The following is a 21861-nucleotide window of genomic DNA, read 5'->3' as shown; positions in this document are numbered from 1 at the left end:
GAGGACCCTGGGCTCAATTCTCAGCACCCACATGGCAGCTCATGACTCTTTATAATTCCAGTTCCAGGGAATTTGACTCCCTCTTCTGACACCTCCTTGGATACCAGTCAAACATATACACATGCAGGCAAAACACTCATGCACATAAAGAAATAATAAATTAATTTTAAAGTATCTTTTTAAATACAGCCTTTCATGTTATCCCTTCCTCCATTAGCTGAACTGACATGCATCACTGTGTGTATGTAAATGTCCTAGTAAAACAGTATTACTCATTGTTCTCTACTTTTGGGGCCATATTTTTAAAGGTGTGTAAAGTGTATTATTATTGCTTTGTAAGTGAAGGAAAATTTTGCCATTTCTTTCCAAAAGACATTTACATTATAACAAAACCCATGCCTTGCTTCTCTGTTTTCTTGTTTTCTGTTAAGCAGTACTTACTGAATTCTGAACTTGGGCTCAGTTTACCGTTGCTGTCAGCGCAGGTGCAATAGCTAGAATGCACATTCCTGTGCTGCAAAGACAACACTGGCAGTTCATGCACAGTCAGACAGGAGTCCCTGTGGATCCTGTGGCAATAAGAGACCGCTGATCAGGATGTTCTGAGTTTCAGATGTAAGGAACTAAACATGTTTCTTGGCGTTAGTGCTGAGTTTACCTCACTGTTGCCATTTCAGTGTCTAAGCGACTTTCTTGGGCTAGAAAGTGAAAACCATCGTTTATATCCATGATGCTCAGTATGCCTGTCTATAGTCTCAAGAGAAAAACAAAAGACGCTTCTCTTTTTATTTTTCCTGAATGTTAATGTGTAAGTAGACTATTTTTCGTCCTAGATGTATTTGACGGGCATTTGCTGGGATCCACAGACAGCCAGGTGAAGGAGAAGTCAACCATGAAAGCCATCTTTGCAAATTTGCTTCCAGGAAACAGCTATAATCCCATTCCATTTCCTTTGTAAGTATTTCAAGACCATGTGGCGCTTTGTATATATGTATATGCAATATCCATGTGTATATGCAATATCAGGGCCTCTCACTGAACCCAGAGCTAGCTGATGGCCAGTGAACCCCAGTGATCTTGTCTCTGTCTCCCTTGGTACTGGAGATCACAGGCATATGTGATCATAGCTGGCTTCTTATATGGTGCTAGGGACTTGAGTCATCTCCTCAGCACACATTCATTTATCTTTAAAACACATATTGCTGGTTGTATATGAGTGCATTGCCACCCGTATAATTTATTTTAACAGATACTGATAAGGAGCAAAATGATCCAAGTATATTTTCATGTTTTTTTTTTTTTTTTGTTTGTTTGTTTCATTTTTTTTAATGCTGTACTTGCTCAGACTGGAGAGAAACAGATGGCGGCTGTAGAAGCTTGCTTTTCTGCTGGCTGGCCTATGTGGCCCAGATGCCGCCTTTGTTATACTGGCACAAGTGTATCCAAACCATGAGCCTTTACTTATGTTTTTATTCAGTAGTAATTTTCATTGCTGTTCTCTTGTCCCCAGATGGAGAGCATTACTCTTAGGGGCTCATGGTCTTGGGGAAGAGAGAGTAGAGATACTCAGACATGTAGGATTCACTACATGGTGTCTTGTATAAGAGGCTCACTTGGTCAGTTGCAGTTGTTCAATGTCGTTTGTTCTTCCTATTGGGAACAATGGCCGAGTCCTATTACCTCTTTCTCAACCAGGAAGTTATGTTCTTTTTTGAAGAAAACTTTACTGGATGCTCCTTCTGTGCCCTAGTACTAACTAAATTAAGTCTCTGTGTGTTGTCAGAATTCTTGTCTTCATGTAGGCTGCTATGATGAATTTTCATATCCTGGTTTGCTTATAAACAATACAGATGCATTTCTCACAACTCTGGAGGCTGGAGGATCACATTTTTGTCAGCAGGGTCGATTCTGATGAGGGTCCTCGTCCAGGCCATCCTCTTATGGTGGAGAGAGCTCACTTGTCCCTTATGGCAAGGACACTGACCCCATGTATGGTATCATTGTTCTTGATCTAAAGGCCCTGTCTCCCTACACCACTACACTGGGACTTGGGAAACAGGACCTAACATTCATCCATAATAATTCTCCTGCTCATTCACCACCGAAAGTGGTTGTGTTTACTTGCAGAATTGTTTCTTTACCTCGCTGCACTGCAAACATACATGCCGGTTCTGTTCTGACCAGTGTGTTTTTAACCATGTACATATACGGAAAATGTATAAATAGAACTTTTTCTCACTGTTGTTTTTCCACTACATTGGATAGTCAGTAAATGGCATCTAAGCAAAGTCAGGGACTCTACATAACGGATCTCAGTAGAGTTAGACCAGAAGTCAGGGGAACAAAATTTGGGTTGAAGTTAACACTTGGTTTCCATGTAATCGCAGCAGAGTGACTCTTAGGTTATTGCTGTGGAACTAGAAGCACTATTTCTACATAACTTTTAGGAGGCCTCTCTGAGGGTTAGGATAGAATACCGTATTTTAGATTATTTATTGCATACTCTTTTTTGAGACTAGTCTGACCAAGATCTTGGCAGTAAGTAAAGCTTTGGAGTAACCATTTCTAGTACCCCATTTGAAACCTATTTATTTTTAATTTTATGTGTCTGGGTGTTTTGCCTACATGTACGTCTGTGTATCACGTGTATGCCTGGTGCCTGGAGAGGCCAGAAGAGGGCATTGGATTCCCTCTGGAATGGAGTAACAGTTGCAAAGCTACCATGTGGGAGCTAGGAATCAAGCCCTGGCCCTAGTGTTCTTAACTGCTGAGCCACATCTCCAGCCCCTAAACAAAAACTGAATTTTTTTCAATTGATTTATAAATATTTCTTTTTTCTTTTTGTTGTTTAGTTGATGAAGTTTCTCAGCATTTGCATGCATCTTGGCTTTCTTAATTATGCTTCTATTGCTTAGCATATGGTTGCCTTAAAATTGTCCTGAGATTGGATTGTACTGTGTTAATCCATTTTTATATTTGACTTCTAATTATATTCTTACTGTATTGAGCAGTGATCCAGATAAGCACTATTTAATGTATGAACATGAACGGGTGCCCATCGCTGTCTGTGAGAAAGAGCCCAGCTCCATCATTGCCTTTGCACTCAGGTACTCTAAGCCTTTCCTGTATTACAGCTGTGAATTTCTGTGTCTGTCTATTAATTACCCTATTTAGGGGTTTACAATAAAATAAAGGAAAATGATTAAATGCAAGCAAAAATATATGTTCTATAGTCATGATGGTTTTTATTTTTGTTTGTTTGTTTTTTAATTTGAAAACCTTTACTCAAATAATGGGATTTGGCATGACTTTGAAGCAAGTATACTTAACAGCTAATGTGACTTGGCATAGTATTTACTAACCCTTGAATATTCTGACCACGCTGTCTGATTGATAGCCCTGGTAACTCTTTCTGTGGTTTAGTTGTTAACATAACAGTGAAACATACCTGTTTTGCATTATCTGAATATCATCTCCTTTCTACTTCGCACACATACTGCCTGAAATTTTTCTACCTAGAGAATTCTATTTCTGCTCCTTGTTCCAAAGACATGTTTGGATGTATAGCTTACGGACTTGCTGTTTATCTTAAAGAAGCATTGCACCTTTAAAATATTTATATCTAATATCTAAAAACCTAAGAATCTCATTCATAAAGCTATTTTGGCTGTGGGTGAATTTAATTTAAATAGGATCTGAGGTGCTTTAACTAAAGTTTTCCTTTCATTGTAAAGTGTAAAATAAATTCTTTTTATGTATTGATTATACAAAATGTCACATTTATTGAAAAACATTTGGTTATAAACAAAATGTGGTGCATAGATATACCAGAGTAAATAGTATAGTTGTATGTGCTTCTACCTTCGTGGAGGTTAGCGTTTTCTGTAGATGAGAGTTTTTCACTTTCTAAGAGTCTGTATAATGATTCTTTTCTTTATGCTTTAGCATTATGAAGATAATACTTGCTTCTTACCTAGTTGATTAATCACAGTCTGTCAGCAGATATTAAAGGCACAAAAAATATAGCCATTCTTAAGGAAGCAAGTGTTCTATCTGAATTCATGTTTCAATATTTTAGGAAAGTGATGCATACTAATATTCCAGGCTACTCATCCAAGAATCAGATTTTAAACCTTTGGAATGTTATTTATTTATTTTTTTTAAAACTACAAGAGCTAGTTCCAGGACAGGCTCCAAAACCACAGAGAAACCCTGTCTCGAAAAAACCAAAAAAAAAAAAAAAAAAAAAAAAAAAATAGATCCTTTAAATAGAAAATTACTTTCAAATTCGTTACTCTCTGTTGTACTAAGTCTCAGTCTTTCTTATTTTAACTTATCTGTTCATTTGATCTAGATAGTTGTAGGTAGGCTTTTTTGGGGGGAGTTGTGTGAGGGTTGTTGATGGCCATTAAATCCAGGGCCTTTAGAGCAAGAGCTCTCCCACTAAGTTACATCCTAACCCTTATACAATGGATATAGTTGATGAACTGGTGAGTTAAATCTTTATGGACATTTACAATGATTATGCTTCTATAATACAAAATTTATTTTAAAACTTATGTTTTATTGTTAAAGAAGAGCTTAATGTTTTAACACTTTTCAACCTATTTCTGCCCCAAGTTGTAAAGAATACCGAAATGCCTTAGAGGAATTGTCCAAGGCAACTCTGTGGAGCAGTGCTGAAGAAGGGCTTCCAGCAAATAGGTGAATAATGACTGAGTAGAATCTCTCTAAATTGAGCTATGTCATCATCTTCTGTATCCTTGGACTTTATTCTGTGACAGCATACATTAGCACACAATCTCCTAGGATTACATAAGTCATTTCAGCTAGCTGTTGGACAGCACAGTTCAAGTCTTGTAAGGTCTCCACAGCCTTTAGGACACAGTTACTGACATTGTTATGATGTGTCCCTGTGTGCTGTGGATTAAAATTTGCAATTTTTTTAATGATAAAAATAAGAAGCTGTTTTATTAAAGAAAAAAACCAGTAACCTGTAAAGTTAGTTGTGCTACTGCTTGGCTTTATAATTTTAAGTGTTTGTCAAGTTCTATAGTACTAATAAAGCTAATATTTAGAAAATAAATACTTAGCATGTTCTGTGTTTTAGACAGAAATTGCCATAGGCTTATCCTTACTGAAATAAATTCTCCTGCTTTACTGACCTAATAAAATTTAGTCTGAATTATCTTTGCAATTAAAGTAAAAAAAATGAAATTGATGAAATTTTGTAATTGACTTATTATAGTTCTAACAGTGTTTGGGAAAATTTTATAAAAGTCTATTGTTTTGTACATTTCTGTATACTTTTCTCATTCTAGTATTTTTTTTAAACCTAGTAAATATTTCAATATTTTTTATAACTTGTTTTTATCAAAACTATGAATCAGATTTTTGGAATTGTGGGTGGCTTTATTTTAGGAATTAGGATGCTTGCTTTATTCTAACTGAATATCTTCAAACTACTTTTTTCTTTGTTTTCATGGTAGTGCTTTAGATAACAGACCAAAGAGTAGCAGCCCCATTAGATTACCTGAAATTAGTGGAGGACAGACAAACCGTACAATAGAAGCAGAACCTCAACCAAGTAAGATTTAAGTTTTTATTACATTTATTATTATTGTTATCACTATTGCTATTATTGCGTCTATGTGTGTGTGGAAACCAGAGTCAATCTGATCCTTCCACTATGTGGGTCTCAGCAGACTTGCTCAGGTTCTCAGGCCTGGAAGCAAGTACCGGAACCACTAAACCATCTTACCAGCTCTAAATGCAGACATTTCTATAATTGTTCTATTTATGATTTGTGGAGGAAAACAAAAGTGATAAGAAGTGCCATCTGGTAAGAGTTGTTCTTTGAAAAATAAACTTTTTTTTTTTTAAAATCTTGTTTTATAGATGTTTTGCTTCTGTGAGTCTTCTAGAAATGCAGATTCAGTTCACTGAATTTAAAACATGTAGAAGCCCTTGGTGAAAAGATGGATCTGTCTTTCTTAAGTGTTCCACCTAAAATATACACCCTAAGAAACAATAACAGTGTACACGCTTTTAAATTTTATGTCATTATTGGTGAACTGACAACTTTTTTGCTATTGTCTTCTTTAAGCTTTACCATACTCTCATAAGAATTGTCTGCTGCATCCATGCTTTTAGGGAGCTAAGATTTAGACTAATTCTCTTGCTCAGGACTAGACGGAAGTAGAACTGGGGCTTGGATGTGGCTCATGTTCAGTGTTTGCTGATGCTTTGTGGTTGGTAGGACCAGGAAGCTGAAGTGACTGCAAAGCCTTACGAATGACTGGCACCAGCAGCAGTCAGTTGCTGGTGTTGATCTGCCCAATGACAAGAGAGGATTTTTTATTTTTCTCATTTCCTTTAAATTAAAACAATATTCCAAATTTTTGCTGAAGCAAAGAGAAGGGTGGTGTAGGGTGTATCTGTGCTCCTTTATTATTAGGGTGCATCTGTGCCCTTCAGACTTGGTTGTCAGGACCCAGGCTTAGAGCCAGCCACCTCTGACTCTACAGAGACTGAGGAAGTCAGAGCTCCAGTGCCCTGGTGTGTTTATATGAACCACCATCCAGTTTTTTGGGTCTCTACACATGCTTATACCCACAAAAATTGCATTTCTGCTAGCAAAGCCTTATGCACCAGTGGGTATTAAGCATTTTTATGATTGATACTCTGTAGATTTTGTAAGTGATACTGTTAGAATCACACATATTAATATGATGAATGAAATTAAAAACTGTAAACAAAAAAAAAAGTATACATTCTTGTCATTCTAGGATACTTTTTAAAAATTTTATATATGCTAATTTTTTTAAGATTTTATTTTTTGCGGCTGGAGGAATGGCTTTATGGCTGAGTGCCCTGCCTGCTTTTCATAGTTACTTTTCTAGATGACCTAGGCTCAGCTCCTAGCACCTGCACGGCGGTGTGCAGCGGTGGTACTCCACTTATAGGGGACCTAACAAAATACCAATGCACATTAAAATAAAATGAAAAAATATTTTATTTCTACTATTTTTTCATGTACATGTCTGTTTACTTATGTATGCTGTGTGTGTCTCCTTGGAGGACAGAAGAGGATGTCAGATCCCTAGAATTGGAGTTACAGGGAGCTCATAGTTGCCTAACATGGGTGCTGAGGACCAAATACAGGTCTCCTGGAAGAGCAATGTGTGCTGTTAACTGCTGAGTCCTCTCTCCAGCACCTATTTTATTTAATTATGTGTGTGTGTCTTTGTAGGGGTGTGCTTTTGGGTTTAGGTGCCCACTGAGTCAGAAGAAGGTGTCAGATCTCCAGCTGGAGTTACAGGCAGTTTTGAGCTGTCTGGTGTGGGCGCTGGGGACAGACCTTAGGTCCTCTGCTAGAGCAGGATGATGCTCTTAGCTGCTCTCTTGTCTTTCCAACCCCCTGTGAAGTACGATACCTATTTCTTTCTTTATTTATTTTGAAAGATTCTGTGCACAAAATGTTTTCCTCTGTTAAAATACAGAACATAGGGACTGAAAGCTGGCTCACGGGTTGAGCGCTGGTGTTTCTTCCAGAGAACGTGGGTCTGATTTCCAGCATCCACGTCATGACTAACAACCTTCTGTTACTCCAGTTCTAGGGGATTCTGGCTTCTTCAGGAATTCATGAACGTGGTGTACGTGTATGCAGGCAAATTGCCATATGCATAAAATAAGAAAATAAATATTAGAACAATACAGAGTGTCAAAGATACAAAGACGTTACCTTTTAGCTCTGAATTCTTTTAGCTTATGAAATTGTTTCATGTTGATTTTTACTGCAGTGTTTTAAGAATGTTGTGATAATTCTTGCTATTGCTTAACCAAGAGTTTTGTCTGGCTTTCTGGAGAATTTCTCGCATTTTACTTTCAACTAGCCAAATGTTTTTGCCTTGTTTCTGATGAGGGTGCTCACTGACTTACAAACGCATCAGCATGTGGAATTAAAACCTGTAAACAAGAATATCTGCGTAACGCAGACCATTAGCTTCATGCCTGATTACTGCCACCGTTAGTGACCTACCTCTAAGTTAATGTGTTGCCTTTTATTTTTAAGCCAAAAAAGCTTCAGGAATGTTGTCCTTCTTCAGAGGAACATCAGGGAGGAGCCCTGATCTCTCTTCTCAGAAGAGGGAGACATTACGTGGGGCTGACAGTGCTTACTACCAGGTGGGGCAGACCGGCAGAGAGGGGACGGAGACCCAAGGCGGGGAGCCTCAAGGTATGCTAAGTGGGGTGCATGGGCTTATTTTTAGTCTTCATTTATTTTCTTCAGTTTTGTGTAATAGACCAGGAACAGCATGATACTTGAAGAGTCCATTTGGCTTCAGAGGTCTGCAATGTTATTTTTTGTGTGCTAGAATCAGAAAGCTTTAGTGTCCATACCTATAAAGAAGCAAAAGCAAAGTCTTCTAAGGGCTCAGTGGCATTATACATGTAAACATAATTCATAACATGTATTCATCTTTTCATTACCCATTATGTCCTCCACATGCTTTCTTCTTCCCCAGTCCCGTAAGATGGCTGTTTATTTCCTAGCCAACAAACTGTTAGTCATTGATTCCTGCTGGGAAAGGAAAATCAGTTCTTGCCAATGGAGTGTCTCTGGGTTTATCACCCACATACTAGGGCAGACCCAATGCCCAGGAGTAATTGGCCAACAGAAAGCAGATTACAGACTCTTTGTTTTGTTTTTGTATGTGTGCATATTTTCTCTTAGGATTTTTTTGTCTTCTTAGATTTTTGTTTTGACTTTCATGTCTTTTTTTTTTTTCTTTTTGAGAAAGAGGGCAAGAACATGAGAGCTGAAGTCAGGTGGGTAGGGAGGAGTTGGGGTAGGGGAAAGAATGTGATCAACATATATTGTATATAAAAAAGAAAAAAACTCAAAACTGCAGATTGACTTAGTGGTATACAGCACCTATATAATCCTAGCACTCAGGAGGCTGAGGCAGGAGGATTTTAAGTTCATGGCCAGTTTAGGTCACCCTATTTCAAAACTAAGAAAAACAAAACAAAAACATAGCAACTGATAAATTGTTTTTACATGTTTAATATTCTGTATGTTACTGCTGGTCTGTAGGTGTCTGTACTGTGCTCCTTGGAGGGATATGAAGGGATATGAAGCCTAATAAATGGTTCTGAAATGTGAGACTTAGGGGATGGTTTGTTCTTTTAGACTTTAGGATGTGTTTCGTATTTATAGTAAATGTTGTAATTTAAAAAAAAGTGGCGTGAGAGAGAACTCAGGTGGAGGGAGGGATATTCTGTTGGGGGACAGTGGATGGGAAAGGAGGCAGGGGACGGGGAGACCGGCTTCTGGGGTCAGTAGTAGCAGAAGAGAAGAGAGAACAGAGGGACAGAGACAGAGAGAGAGGGTGAGATGGGAGTGCGGTAAATGTGCACAGGAGATGCCTATAGTGGCTGCAGCTGAGGACATGGACCCCAAGGTCAGGCCTTACAGAAGGCTGAATACTAACAGTAAACACAGTGGATCTGGCCAGGAAGATGAGTCTAATGCAAAAAGAGAAAACGACTTTAATATATCAAAGAAGTATGTGTACACACACACACACACACACACACACACACACACACACACATATGAGCCTAGAAAAAAAATCTTTCGTAAACAGGGGTGAAAAGCCTTGGGAATTCTTGGTGTAAAAGCTTGAGTTTACTGTATTGCTGTCACAGAAATCACTTATATGTAAGAAAAGTGATCCAATCTGAAATATTTAAATCCCAGGATAGAGCATACATTTTTATTGTAGTCATTTACATAATTTGTCTGTCTAATGCATATTTTATAGTGATTTGATTAGGATATTTATATTATTAATCTGCTAACTTTTGTTGCTATATTTGGAAAAAGGACAAAATGAAGTCTAATGCTTTGCTTTTATAAATGATATTGAATCTTTTAGATGAGATAGATGGAGGAGACACACAGAAAAAACAACTCACAAATCCTCATGTGGAACTTCGTAAGTGTGCAGTTAACATTTTGTCTAACTAAGATGTGTAACTTCATTCTAGATAAATGTACTGATTTTCTTTTAAATGAATGTTAGGTATTGGTATGAGTTTTCAATTTATAAAATCTGTATTATTTATTTTCTTTATTTAAATTGTAATTTATAATAAATTATACTTTAATTTCTAAAGTTGAAATATTTTCTTACTATGTAGTTGAGAGGCGCAGAGCTTGACATCATTAGTGTTTATTTGGGGTGGGGATGACATGCTCGCCCAGCATGTTTTGGCCCTGGTTTCAGTCCTCACTGCCATATGACTGTATGCTCATAAGAGCTGACGTTTAAGAACTGCTTTAGAAATGCAGTGAAGAAAATACAGTCCCTGTGTAAAAGCAGAGCAGAACTTAGAGTTGATGGTCAGATGGTGTTCCGATATATGAAGCTTGACACAACACAGTTGTGATTGGCCAGATTTTTATTTCATTATTTCTGGTACTTGGAGAGGTAAGAAATTTTCTGTTTATATCCTTTTTTCTTCTTAATCTTTTCAACTCTGTAGAATTTTCGGATGCAAATGCCAAGTTTTACTGTCGGCTGTACTACGCGGGAGAGTTTCATAAGATGCGGGAGGTGGTTCTGGGGAGCAGTGAGGAAGATTTTATCCGCTCCCTTTCTCACTCCTCACCCTGGCAGGCCCGGGGAGGCAAGTCAGGAGCTGCATTCTACGCCACGGAAGGTAATTCTGTTTACTCACTAGTGCAAACACTTGCTGTTCTTTGCCTTGAGATGGTTTACGACACACTTGAAGTGGGTATTATATATTCACAGTTGGCAAACAAAGTCCTCTAGGTTCTTTCTGTTCCTGAGAAGAGTAATAACATCTTCAAAGACTAGATAGGCTGAGACATGGTCTGAGTTTTCAGATCTATGTGGAAACTCCATTGGTTATTGTCTATAACTACACTCCAGATGCCTGGCAGACACAGCTTAAGGGAGGGCAGATTTATTTCAGTTCATGTTCAGCTCCTGAGTGGTTGGCAGAGGGAGCATGTGGTGGCTGCTAGCTATTCACATCATCACAGACAGGAGGCAGAAAGTGAGGCTGGGGTAAAGGAAAAGTCTTTCTCTGTTTCCAGCTGGGCCTGCCTCCTAAAGCCTCACCCCTTCCTAGCAGGGTCAGCAGACTGAACAAGCTTGAAAGCATGGGGCTGGTGGGGGATATCTCAGATTCAGACCACAGCAAACAGCCTGGGGGAACTCAGTTGGGTGCCATGGAACTGAAGATAGAAAAGGAACAGTAGAGATGTTTGGCCAGAATATACAAAGGCCAAGTTCTTTCCTATACAGGCTTACCTAACATAATACCCACCGAACACAAAATTATTGAAGACAGTGACATTTGTGACTTCATAAAAACTTTAATGACTTTCAAGAGTTATTGAAGTAGCAGTGGAGTTAATAAGCATTCTTTGAGAGTTATAAAAAGTAAATAAATGAATTTATGCTATGAATTTAGATTTGAGGGTAGATTTGAGTAGTGGGTGTTAGTCCATATAATCATTAGGACTCTGAATATTTTAATTACTTGGTAATTGCTCTCTGATCAAAATTTTCAGAGTGTGGTTAAAAAAACCTTGAAACAGAAAATAAACAAGTGATTTGTGTTATCTTTCATTTTATAGCAGACAATATGTATTGTGATGAATAAATGTGGATTTCTTCCTGTAGATGATAGATTCATTCTGAAGCAGATGCCTCGTCTGGAAGTTCAGTCTTTCCTGGACTTTGCGCCACACTACTTCAACTACATCACAAATGCTGTCCAGCAAAAGGTAGAAATCCTGAATCTTGTTTGCAGTTACAGTGCATTGGGCTTCACAAAGCTTTCTCTGTGGAAAGATAAGAGCAGGGCGTGCCTGGAATCTTTTATTCTACTGTGATGTGTAGGAATGCAGTCTTTAGATATCTGTTTTCCCTACCTCTGCCATTGAGGAACCCTGTAGCCTTAAACAATTAGCTTTTGGTTGGTGTGTACATACCCACATACATATGTAAGTTAATGTAAAATATGAGACTATTAGGTGTCCATTTAAAGACATAGTATTTTTGTTGAGTAATGAGGAGGTACTTTTCTTATAGCAAAACAGTAGCTTGGGTTTGCTCACTTGTCATTGATCAGTGACCGTGAATATTTAATGAAGGAATTATGAAGGGTTTTATGGTTGTTGTCAAGTAATAATGTATTGCAGATTATTAGGGTAAATAATGTTCATGTGATGATAAAGCTTTTGAATTTGAACAGCTGTGAAGGACTAGCTATCCTGTTGTATAATTTAAGGATCTACTATTGTTACTGGCATGCAACTTCTGACATTGAAGAATTTCAAGTACCTATTCCTGGTATATTAGTAGAAAACCATTCTTGGCTATTACATGGACAAACCAGATATTATATGACTTAGAGATAATCTTATTTTGGTAATAGTTTATTTTGATCTCTTTTTGACTAGAGGCCTACTGCTTTGGCCAAAATTCTTGGAGTTTACAGAATTGGTTATAAGAACTCTCAAAACAACACTGAGAAGAAGTTAGATCTCCTTGTCATGGAAAATCTTTTCTATGGGAGAAAGATGGCACAGGTGAGGACATTGTGTGACACATTTGACTATGAGGACATCTTACGTTAGTCAGTAGTGCACATTTGACTTACTTTTGGAAGAAAGAAAAGTTGGTATATATCTCATTTTAAAATTTAACATTTCCTATCTTAGAATCAGGTAGCTGGTGGACTAAGAAGACAGATGCCCTCCTACCATCTTAACTTTAGAATAGAATTAGCTGAGCCCTACAAAGATTGAGCACCTGTCAGTCACTTGGCTGATTTTAGACTTCATGTTGGTCTAGATGTCGTGAGAGTGACATTCCTGCTGCTGCTAACTAGGCACCTGGTCTAGACTTCACAGTGCTCTGAGATGCTGCTCCCTGACCTCTGTCTAGTGTGAAGACAGTATGTCACTGAGAATGTCTTTGAGAACACAGACTGAGCTACACTGGGTGCCTAATGCCTTTACCTTCTGCCACTAGCTGTAACATCTTCATGAGCCAGGGCTGACTGGCTAGCGCTGGTCTGTAGAACACACTCTAGGATGGACTGGTTCTAGTCATCCAGTTCTTTGACATTCCTATCGTTCAGATATTCTGAAATTTATGTTCCCACTTGTGCCTTGCCTTTAGTGATTGTATAGAGTTTTAATGTCTAAATTAAATATATTTAATTTAAGTGATTGTATAAAGTTTCCTAAGTCTTCTTTCATACCATTGGACGATCTGAAACTTGTTAATATATTTTAAATTGGTTAAATTCACAGATTATTTCTGAACTGTTTTAATAATGAGTGCTAGTATATTGTTTTATATGATATAATTGTGTCACCATGAATTTAATGTATTATATACCATGTACTTTTTGTATTACATAATTATATCACTGTATACTTATAAATTAAATTAGTTATATTTATATAGCTAAATATATAATTAAATTAGTTATAGTTATAATAAAGTTAAATTTTGAAATAAAATTTAGAAGGGCATATTATGATAGTAACTACAAGGAATCTTTTGTCTTTTAATTGCACTAATTAATTGTAGTAGCAAATTTGCACATAAATAATAAAGCATTTTTGTTTTGGTAGGTTTTTGATTTGAAAGGTTCACTTAGGAATCGAAATGTAAAAACTGACACTGGGAAAGAGAGTTGTGATGTAGTTCTGCTGGACGAAAACCTCCTAAAGATGGTTCGTGACAACCCTCTGTATATTCGTTCCCATTCCAAATCTGTGCTGAGAACCTCCATCCATAGTGACGCCCATTTCCTTTCAAGCCACCTCATTATAGACTATTCTTTGCTGGTTGGTCGAGATGACACTAGCAATGAGCTGGTAGTTGGAATCATAGGTAAGTCAATAATTGTACCCTATTTATAGCTTGTGGTTAAAACTGGAGTAAAATTTCAGAGAGCCTGTTGAACTGGCTTAGTATCATAATCACTGAATACTTTAGGAAGCTTTCATTTCTAATTTCAAAGTTAACAAACAAGTTTTCATTCTAGTCTGTTCTATTCAGTTTTTTCATTTCCAAAAATCTATAAATTAAAAGGTAATGACAACCGCCTGAAAAGGAGGCTCTGTGTCATGCTGTACGAATTAACCAGAGTAATGTGGGGACAGCTCTTTGGACAGCACTAGCAGTGGTGCCGTGGAAATTGTAACAGCATTGCTACTGTTCTGGCTTACGCTCACAACAGCTCTTCTGCTCGTGTTGCCCTCTTTCCATCCCTAGATTATATTCGAACATTTACATGGGACAAAAAGCTTGAGATGGTTGTGAAATCAACAGGAATTTTAGGAGGACAAGGTGAGAAAATGTTACTTTGTTTACTATTTGAACTGTCCTCACATATTCCTTGGATACTTATGAAACATGGTTACCAGGCATGGTGGTGTAATTCCAGTGCTTTGGAGTCTAAGGTATGAGCATCTTGAGTTCAAGGCCAGCTTTGGGTATGGAAGACCCCCTTTCTACATGCAAAGTAAAACAAAAACTTAATGTGGATATCTTTGATTTTTCTAAAATGACTTTAATGTGAAGATGTATGTAAGTAGGGAAATACTGGATTTATGACTTTTTTTTCAAAGTAAGAAGTTTTTTAAAAGCTAGAGACTCTGAATAAAGGATTGACCTTAATTAATACTTGGTATCTTCTAGATTCTCTAGTTCATTCCTGAGTTTAGTTATCTGTTCTCTTAAGAGGAGAAGAACTCATATCTGAGAAAGACTCTATCTGTGGCAGATATCAGAGCAGATACCCTGAGTGCTTTGGCATATAGCAGTTCATGGTTGTTAATTCAGTTGCCCGATTTATTTATTTTTTATATGCTCATACACTTAATTTTTTAATTCCTCTTTTTGTCTTTCATTGTCTTAGGTAAAATGCCAACTGTGGTCTCTCCAGAGTTGTATAGGACTAGATTTTGTGAAGCAATGGACAAATATTTCCTAATGGTGCCGGACCACTGGACAGGGTTGGATCTGAATTGCTGAAATTCTGCAGATGATTTGAAGTAGACTGTGAAGGAACATGGATCTGAGCAAGAGACCCAGCCGTATGACATGTTTATTTCTTTGTCTCGTCTGTCACTGAACACAAAGACCTTCAGTTCTGTGATTGCCCACAGACTTTGTTTAGACTGCTGGTAACTGCAGGGTAAGAGCCCCGTGAATTGAACTTTGCTTCTGCTACTTGAAATTAGCCTCCTGTAAAGCGGGAAACCTACAGTTAGATACAGGTTCTTCTCCAGGGGCTGTGATTGCAGATGCGTGTGTAGGGTAAGAAATTGAGTTGTCATGCTTACTAACTCAGTTGCTTAAAGAATAAAGCTCTGTCTGGTAGACCTTGACTCTTTGATCGATTGTAGCGGTCTGGTAGACTGTGACTATCTATCTAATAGATTGTGACTGTCTGTTAGACTGTGACTCTCTGATAGATTGTAGCTGTCTGGTAAACTGTGACTGTCTGATAGACTGTGACTATCTATCTAATAGATTGTGACTGTCTGGTAGACTGTGACTATCTATCTAATAGATTGTGACTGTCTGGTAGACTGTGACTATCTATCTAATAGATTGTGACTGTCTGGTAGACTGTGACTATCTATCTAATAGATTGTGACTGTCTGGTAGACTGTGACTATCTGATAGATTGTAGCTGTCTGATAGACTGTGACTGTCTGGTAGACCGTGACTATCTATCTAATAGATTGTGACTATCTAATAGATTGTAGCTTGTCTGGTCGACTGCGCCTCTTTGACATCACATTTGACACTTTTTCCTTGAGACTTATAGACTTGCTTAGTTCATTTTATGTTTCCTATGTGTGTACTTATAATTTCTGAAATATTTAGGAAAGTTCTTATTTACTGCACTAATTGCCAAGATTGGTGCTTGCTTTATTAGGAATTTGATTAAACTGGGAATCCTGTCATACTCTGTATTCTCCAGTTCACCTTGTTTTTAATTGTATTTGAGGCTTTATCATCTATCTTTTTGCGGGTGGTAAGAGCCTATAACCATTAGCTTTAAAGGCTTTCTTAGAGCACTTTAAGGAGCTTGTTTAAAACTTCTGTGTAATGTGCCAGACAGCACTTAACCTGCATGTGCATTTATAGTCTGGATTTTTCTCTAATTTTGGGGAAACAGAATGAACAGGAAATGAATTGTAGTCACTGAATCCCAAACTGAATAATTAATAATGAAGGATGTTTTGATAGTAAAAGATAGATTAGACCCAATCTAAAAAACTGAGTGAGAAGGAATAATTGTTTTGTTTTATAGTGGTAAAGTATCTTTCAACACTGTTAGCAGTTTAGTGGGATCTATAAAGTTAAAAGGTTTCACTGTGGATATTCTCACTTTTAAGTTTTTACCACACTGACCAGTGCTGCTGAGAAATGCTGAGAGGTGAAGTTATTCCTATTTAAGGACCATGTTACTAACCAGCAGTCTTGTCTAAGTGACTAGGAATCCCGAGCTATGAGATGCTTTCACCCCAGAAAATAATAAAAAATATGTGAACATTTCCTCTTGGCTTTTATGTGACAAGGATATTTGGACATTTATAAAGTTGTAATTCAATTTCTTCAAACTTCCTCTAATAACACTTCAATATTCAGAGAAAAAAAAAGAGGCTGGATGTATTGTGCTACATAGAATAGTCTGCACCTGAACTAGGCACACGTTTGACAAGTTTACTGTAGAGAGTGAAGTGGTAGCTAGCTGTTTGTTTATTGAGAGCTTTAGTTTTGAATTCATAGCAAGTTGAATAAGGGCGTACCTCTGCCTGACGTTAAGCCTCAGCCTCTCAGTCTTGTATCTGCTCTTTGTGAAGGTGGACCAAACACTGGAGAGTCTAGTTGTGATGTTAAAGGTCAGTAAAGGAGTTGTACAGACATGAAGATTGCGTTGTATGCTACTTCTGTGCATCCAGAAACAAAGGCTTTCATGTCTGGTTTGAAATGCCAGCTCTGTTCATTCTTTCTGTCCGATTGGTTAGGGCTGTATGTCCTCCCCACTTCCTCTGGGACTGTACTGATGCCTTTCCCTGCTGTGTGGTTGTTTCTGTTTTTCTTGTTGGTTTCAGTTCAGTGCACATAGCTGAGCTCCAGGGAGGGCAGTAACCCTGACAGGAGAACGGTGTGTCCATCCTCTCTTGCCCCTGACTTGAAAAGCAATTTTGCTTTTTAAAGTATTGTTGCCTCTGGTATTTTGGTAACTAAACTTTCTAAGGCAAGACTGTTGCTTTGAAAGCTTGACTTGTCCTTTTAAAATTAATGTTTGGCTGGTGTTAATGAAGGGGAATTGCAGAATTGATTTGTCTTGCGAGATACAAGTGTGTGACTCCTGGCTGCTTGCATTGAGCCGCTGCCATGGATATGTATGTTTATGCAGTATTTCAAATGCTTTCAATTGAATGAATGATTTCCTCCTGAACTTCATTTCATGGCCCAAAGAATTTTTAATGTTGAAAAGCTGTGAATAAGGAAGAAATCTCATGCTCAGACTATAAAATGAATTCCAAAGTAACTGATAGTAACATGAGAGAATTATGTCAACATGTTGCTTTGTATAAAAAACTTATTTATAAATGTGAAGCTTTTTGATATTATAAAATTTTGTTAAAAAATTAGAAGAGGCTTAATTTTTTTTTTTTCTCTGCCCGAGGGAAGAAAGGAGAAGTGAGCTGTTGTGAGTCCCTTTGTAGTCTTCTTTGTGCTTTATGGGTGCTTAAGTCCTACAGAAATCTAAGCATCAGTATACATAACAGGGTCATTCAGACCAGCATTGGCTCGTGTGACAGCTCTGTGGCTGGCTGTTTTGGCCCTTTAACCATCAGCAGTGGGCTTCTTGGAAATGCCAAGGAGAGTTCTTAGCCTGTAGAAAGTTAGCTGAGTTTCCAGTGTGAAAACCGTTGCCAGTGAGCCTGGTGAAGTCTGACCAGGACATTCATGCTCTCAAAGTGACATGCAGTATTCAAAATATCTAGTGCAATGCCTTCCCTCCCCCCCCCCCCTTTTGGTTGTTTTTGTAATAGGTGCAGTGTATTATAGGAAAAAAATGAAAATTATAATTATGAGCAGTTTTGTTAATGCTGCGTTGTCAGTTTTATAAAGGAAGATGTACATAATGTCTTTCAACAGGTTTTAAACCAGAAGAAATAACATTGTAAATCACAGTAGCCTCCTAATTTAATATGAAAAACTCAATATTAAAAGTACTTAATGTATTGAAATGTATATATTTCTCTAACCTTGTTTCCAACTGTTTTATATGATTGACATATTATTTAAAGATAACCCTAGCCTTTTAGAGACTTGTACTGTAAATAAAGAGGACCTACAATAAACTGGAATTTACATACTCTTCTGAGTTTTGGATCTGTTTGAAGAAGCCAAGAAAGTGAGAGGAAGTTCTGCCTGCCTGTGTTGCTTTTGTTCTTTCTGTTTATTCTCTTCCCTTTTGTTTCCAGTAGGAGAATTCAGTTTTGATCAATAATGGGCATGGTCATATGGGTCTTCCAATTCTTCCTGTTTTTTCGTTTTCTTGATTAGAGCATTCAAGGAAGGGAAGCCCTTTTCTGTACAGGATCTGCAAATTGTGGGGTGGGTGGGACTCCACGTTCATTACATTCTGCCATGGACTTGAAGGTAAATACTGTTCCAACTAATGCTGAACTCACCTCCGTGTTGCCACAGTTGTGGTCCCAAGGCCACGAGGCCCACTTTTGCCTGGGTTCAGGAGGGCAAAGCTGAGAGTGATGGGGTAGAAAGGCTTGCACAGAGTGTGCCCCTGAGAAGGCTGCGACTAGGCTGTGTGGGGAAAAGGAACGACAGCTCAGGCCCTGACCCTGCTCTTGTGGGATTAAGACAGTAAATGACAGGGAAGAGACATAGTAGCTTCTAGTCTTCAGTAACCCGAAGTCTTTTATGCTAGAAATTTGGAAATTCCTGGGTCAGTGCTTAAGGAAAAAAATTAAGGAGCCTTTAATTTTGTCTTAGCAATTGTATGTTGTAGTAAGAAATGTAGAACAAAATTTACCATCTAAAACTATTTTAAGTTAAAATTCAGCGTTGGTGTGAAACACACTTATCCCCCAACCCCAGGTCAATGCCATTTGCTCTGTAAGAGTGACCACTCAAGCCACCGCGTATGGGTTATGTTGTGACTGTCCTGGCTTACGTACAAACTTCTCCGGGTTCATCCATGTCATCACAAGTGTGGTATCTGTTCTGATCAGTTTAATATCTGATACCTCTATTCAAGAGAATATGTTAAATGGATTTTTTGAACTGGGAGATGGAGTAGGAGCTTGCTATGTTCGCTCCACACAGTGATGGGTATCATCAGGACAACCAGTTATTCCCCATTTGGGGGATAACCAGAGCTAATGCACTGGGAGACAAAGGATAGCAGATCAGATCTATAATCTCATTCTCTTTGTTTCTAGTGTGTTATTTTTTTTGTTTTAGAATTTCATACATTCATATAATGAAATCTTTGATCAAATCTTCCCCCTCTTTCTTTCCCCTTCAATCCTTCCCCATCCCCTCCCCACATCTTCTCAGTTTCATGTTCTCTCTTTCCAGACCCACTGAGTCTGCTCAGGCCTGCCTCTGTGCGCACGTGTGTGATTATCTCCTGGAGTAAGGGTAGACTCCCACAGACCAGATTGCTGAGGTGAATGGATTCTCCCTTTCCCAGCCAACTTTTGAAGACTAGACTAAGGATTAGGAACTTCTGACTCAAGAATACCTCAGCTCCTTGAAGAGGGCTGGTTGGAACCTTTCCCGGTCAGCAGAGAGTGTAGAAGAAATTCTCCTTAGGCCATTTAAGGCCTCTTGTGTCTTGACATGCAAGTGTATGCCATCTCAGTGCTATGGCACTTGCTGTCAACCCTAGAGACCTGAATTCCATCCCAGAATTCCCCATGGTGGAAGGGGAGAACCCATTCCTTCAGGTTCTCTGACCACCTCACTATGTGCATTAAAAAGAACTCGGGGGGGGGGGGGGGGGGGTCAACAGGCCTAAACCGGCCTAAACCAGACTAAACTGACTATCTGAACGTGTGGTACGTTTACTTCCCCCAAATGAGCCAACCTAGGTCTGCCAAGGGGCCCCAGCAACAGCTGCTGAGCCATGAGACAGGAGGACCTGAACCAGCCCCCAGCTGCCATGACAGATGGCCTGGTGCCAGTGCTGCTGCTTCCCCTTCCTGAACGAACTAGCCTGCTGCATTCAGCTTGTCTGCCAGAGCCCATGCTGTTGACCCCGAGCCTGCTCGCTCCCTCCCCCAAGGGCAGCACTGTAGGACAAAGCAATAGAACTCTAGGAAAAATCAGTCAAGGACTTGAAATTGCAGAATTATTATGCTAACTCTTCCAAACATCTAAATACCCTGAGTAGGAGACGTGGTTTGACCCTGTGATAGCTATTCGTAGTTGTCAACTTGACTACACCTGGAATCAATATAAAGCCGAGCAGCTAGCACACCTTTGAGAGTTTTTTTTTTTTTTTAATTAAATGATTTGAAGTGGGAAGACCCACTTTTTTTTTTATTTTTTAAATGCAATTAGAGTTTTAATTAATTGAATTCCTAAAGTTCTTCCCATTTTAAATTTCGTTTTCTTCCATGACATCAGAACCCCTTGACCCAACCATTACTTCTTTGAAAATGAGTCCCAAAGCATCATGTCTAGCCTTCCTCTCCTTAGCATCCTCTCCTTACTGCCATTTCTTTTTTTATTTTTAATTTATTTATTAAAGATTTCTGCCTCCTCCCCACCACCGCCTCCCATTTCCCTCCCCCTCCCCCAATCAAGTCCCCCTCCGTCCTCAGCCTGAAGAGCAATCAGGGTTCGGGAACTCACCAAGGCCAGCTGCCCTGGGTCTGAAAAAGCATGGGATAAAACCGGACTTGCTGAACATAGTGGACAATTGTTGAAATAGGAGCGGCGGGGCTGCATCCCCAACACCCCGGCCGCCCACACGGCTAGCTTTACCCGAAATAATTACACGGACACTGTATTCTTTTAAACACTGCTTGGCCCATTTCTATCTAACCTCTTCTTGGCTAATTCTCACACCTGGACTAGCCCATTTCTAATAATGTGTGTAAGTACCCCAAGGTGCGCTTACCGGGAAGATTCTAACCTATATCCATCCTGGGTCGGAGCTTCATCACGGATGCCCAGGAGAGCGAAGCAGGGCCTCTGCTCCAGAGACCAGAGCTGTCGAGTCTGAGCTCACTTCCTCTTCCTTCCAGCATCCTATTCTGTTTACTCCTCCCACCTATGTTTTAACCTATCAGGGCCAAGGAGTTTCTTTATTGCTTAACCAATGAAATCAACAGATTGATATATGACACTCCCACATCAGACAATGAAGACTACTGAGAACTCAAGAACAATGGCAATGGGTTTTTGATCCTACTGCACGTACTGGCTTTGGGGGAGCCTAGGCAGTTTGGATGTTCACCTTACTAGACCTGGATGGAGGTGGGTGGTCCTTGGACTTCCCACAGGTCAGGGAACCCTGAAGACCCACTTTTAATCTGGATCTTTTAAGGTAGGAAGATCCACCTTTCATCTGGTGAGAGCCTGTATAAATGACAGGGAAGGAGGAAGTTCGCTCTCTTGCACTCACTCTGACTGGCCAATCTATTCCTCCACCAGCATTAAAGCCTGCCAGCCCTGTGGTAGATAGCCATTGTTGGACTAGCTGGACCAGAGCCCACAAGCCAAGCTAATAAAT

General features: G+C 38.9%; 1 protein-coding gene and 1 pseudogene across 6 annotated transcripts in view; both read left to right on the top strand.

Annotated features, from left to right (window-relative positions):
• The window catches only part of Pikfyve (phosphoinositide kinase, FYVE-type zinc finger containing), an 85423-nt gene extending 66952 nt beyond the window's left edge, over positions 1-18471 (top strand). For all 6 annotated transcript variants that reach the window (XM_050154213.1, XM_050154207.1, XM_050154210.1 and 3 more), the window contains 12 exons: positions 834-954; positions 3012-3107; positions 4621-4704; positions 5490-5587; positions 8075-8239; positions 9945-10004; positions 10555-10731; positions 11724-11827; positions 12506-12634; positions 13691-13952; positions 14337-14411; positions 14983-18471. In XM_050154213.1, the coding sequence (XP_050010170.1) occupies positions 834-954; positions 3012-3107; positions 4621-4704; positions 5490-5587; positions 8075-8239; positions 9945-10004; positions 10555-10731; positions 11724-11827; positions 12506-12634; positions 13691-13952; positions 14337-14411; positions 14983-15098 (1487 nt within the window). In that variant the 3' untranslated portion in view covers positions 15099-18471. The remainder of the gene's footprint in view (positions 1-833; positions 955-3011; positions 3108-4620; positions 4705-5489; positions 5588-8074; positions 8240-9944; positions 10005-10554; positions 10732-11723; positions 11828-12505; positions 12635-13690; positions 13953-14336; positions 14412-14982) is intronic.
• An 839-nt stretch (positions 18472-19310) lies between these two features.
• On the top strand, positions 19311-19479 carry LOC126508889 (uncharacterized; annotated as a pseudogene).
• Positions 19480-21861: the final 2382 nt, after the last annotated feature.

This window comes from Alexandromys fortis, unplaced genomic scaffold (genome assembly GCF_014885135.2).
Source record: "Alexandromys fortis isolate MF-2015 unplaced genomic scaffold, M_Fortis_MF-2015_v1.1 scaffold_40, whole genome shotgun sequence".
Lineage (NCBI taxonomy): Eukaryota > Metazoa > Chordata > Mammalia > Rodentia > Cricetidae > Alexandromys > Alexandromys fortis.
This window is presented reverse-complemented; position numbering and strand designations above follow the sequence as displayed.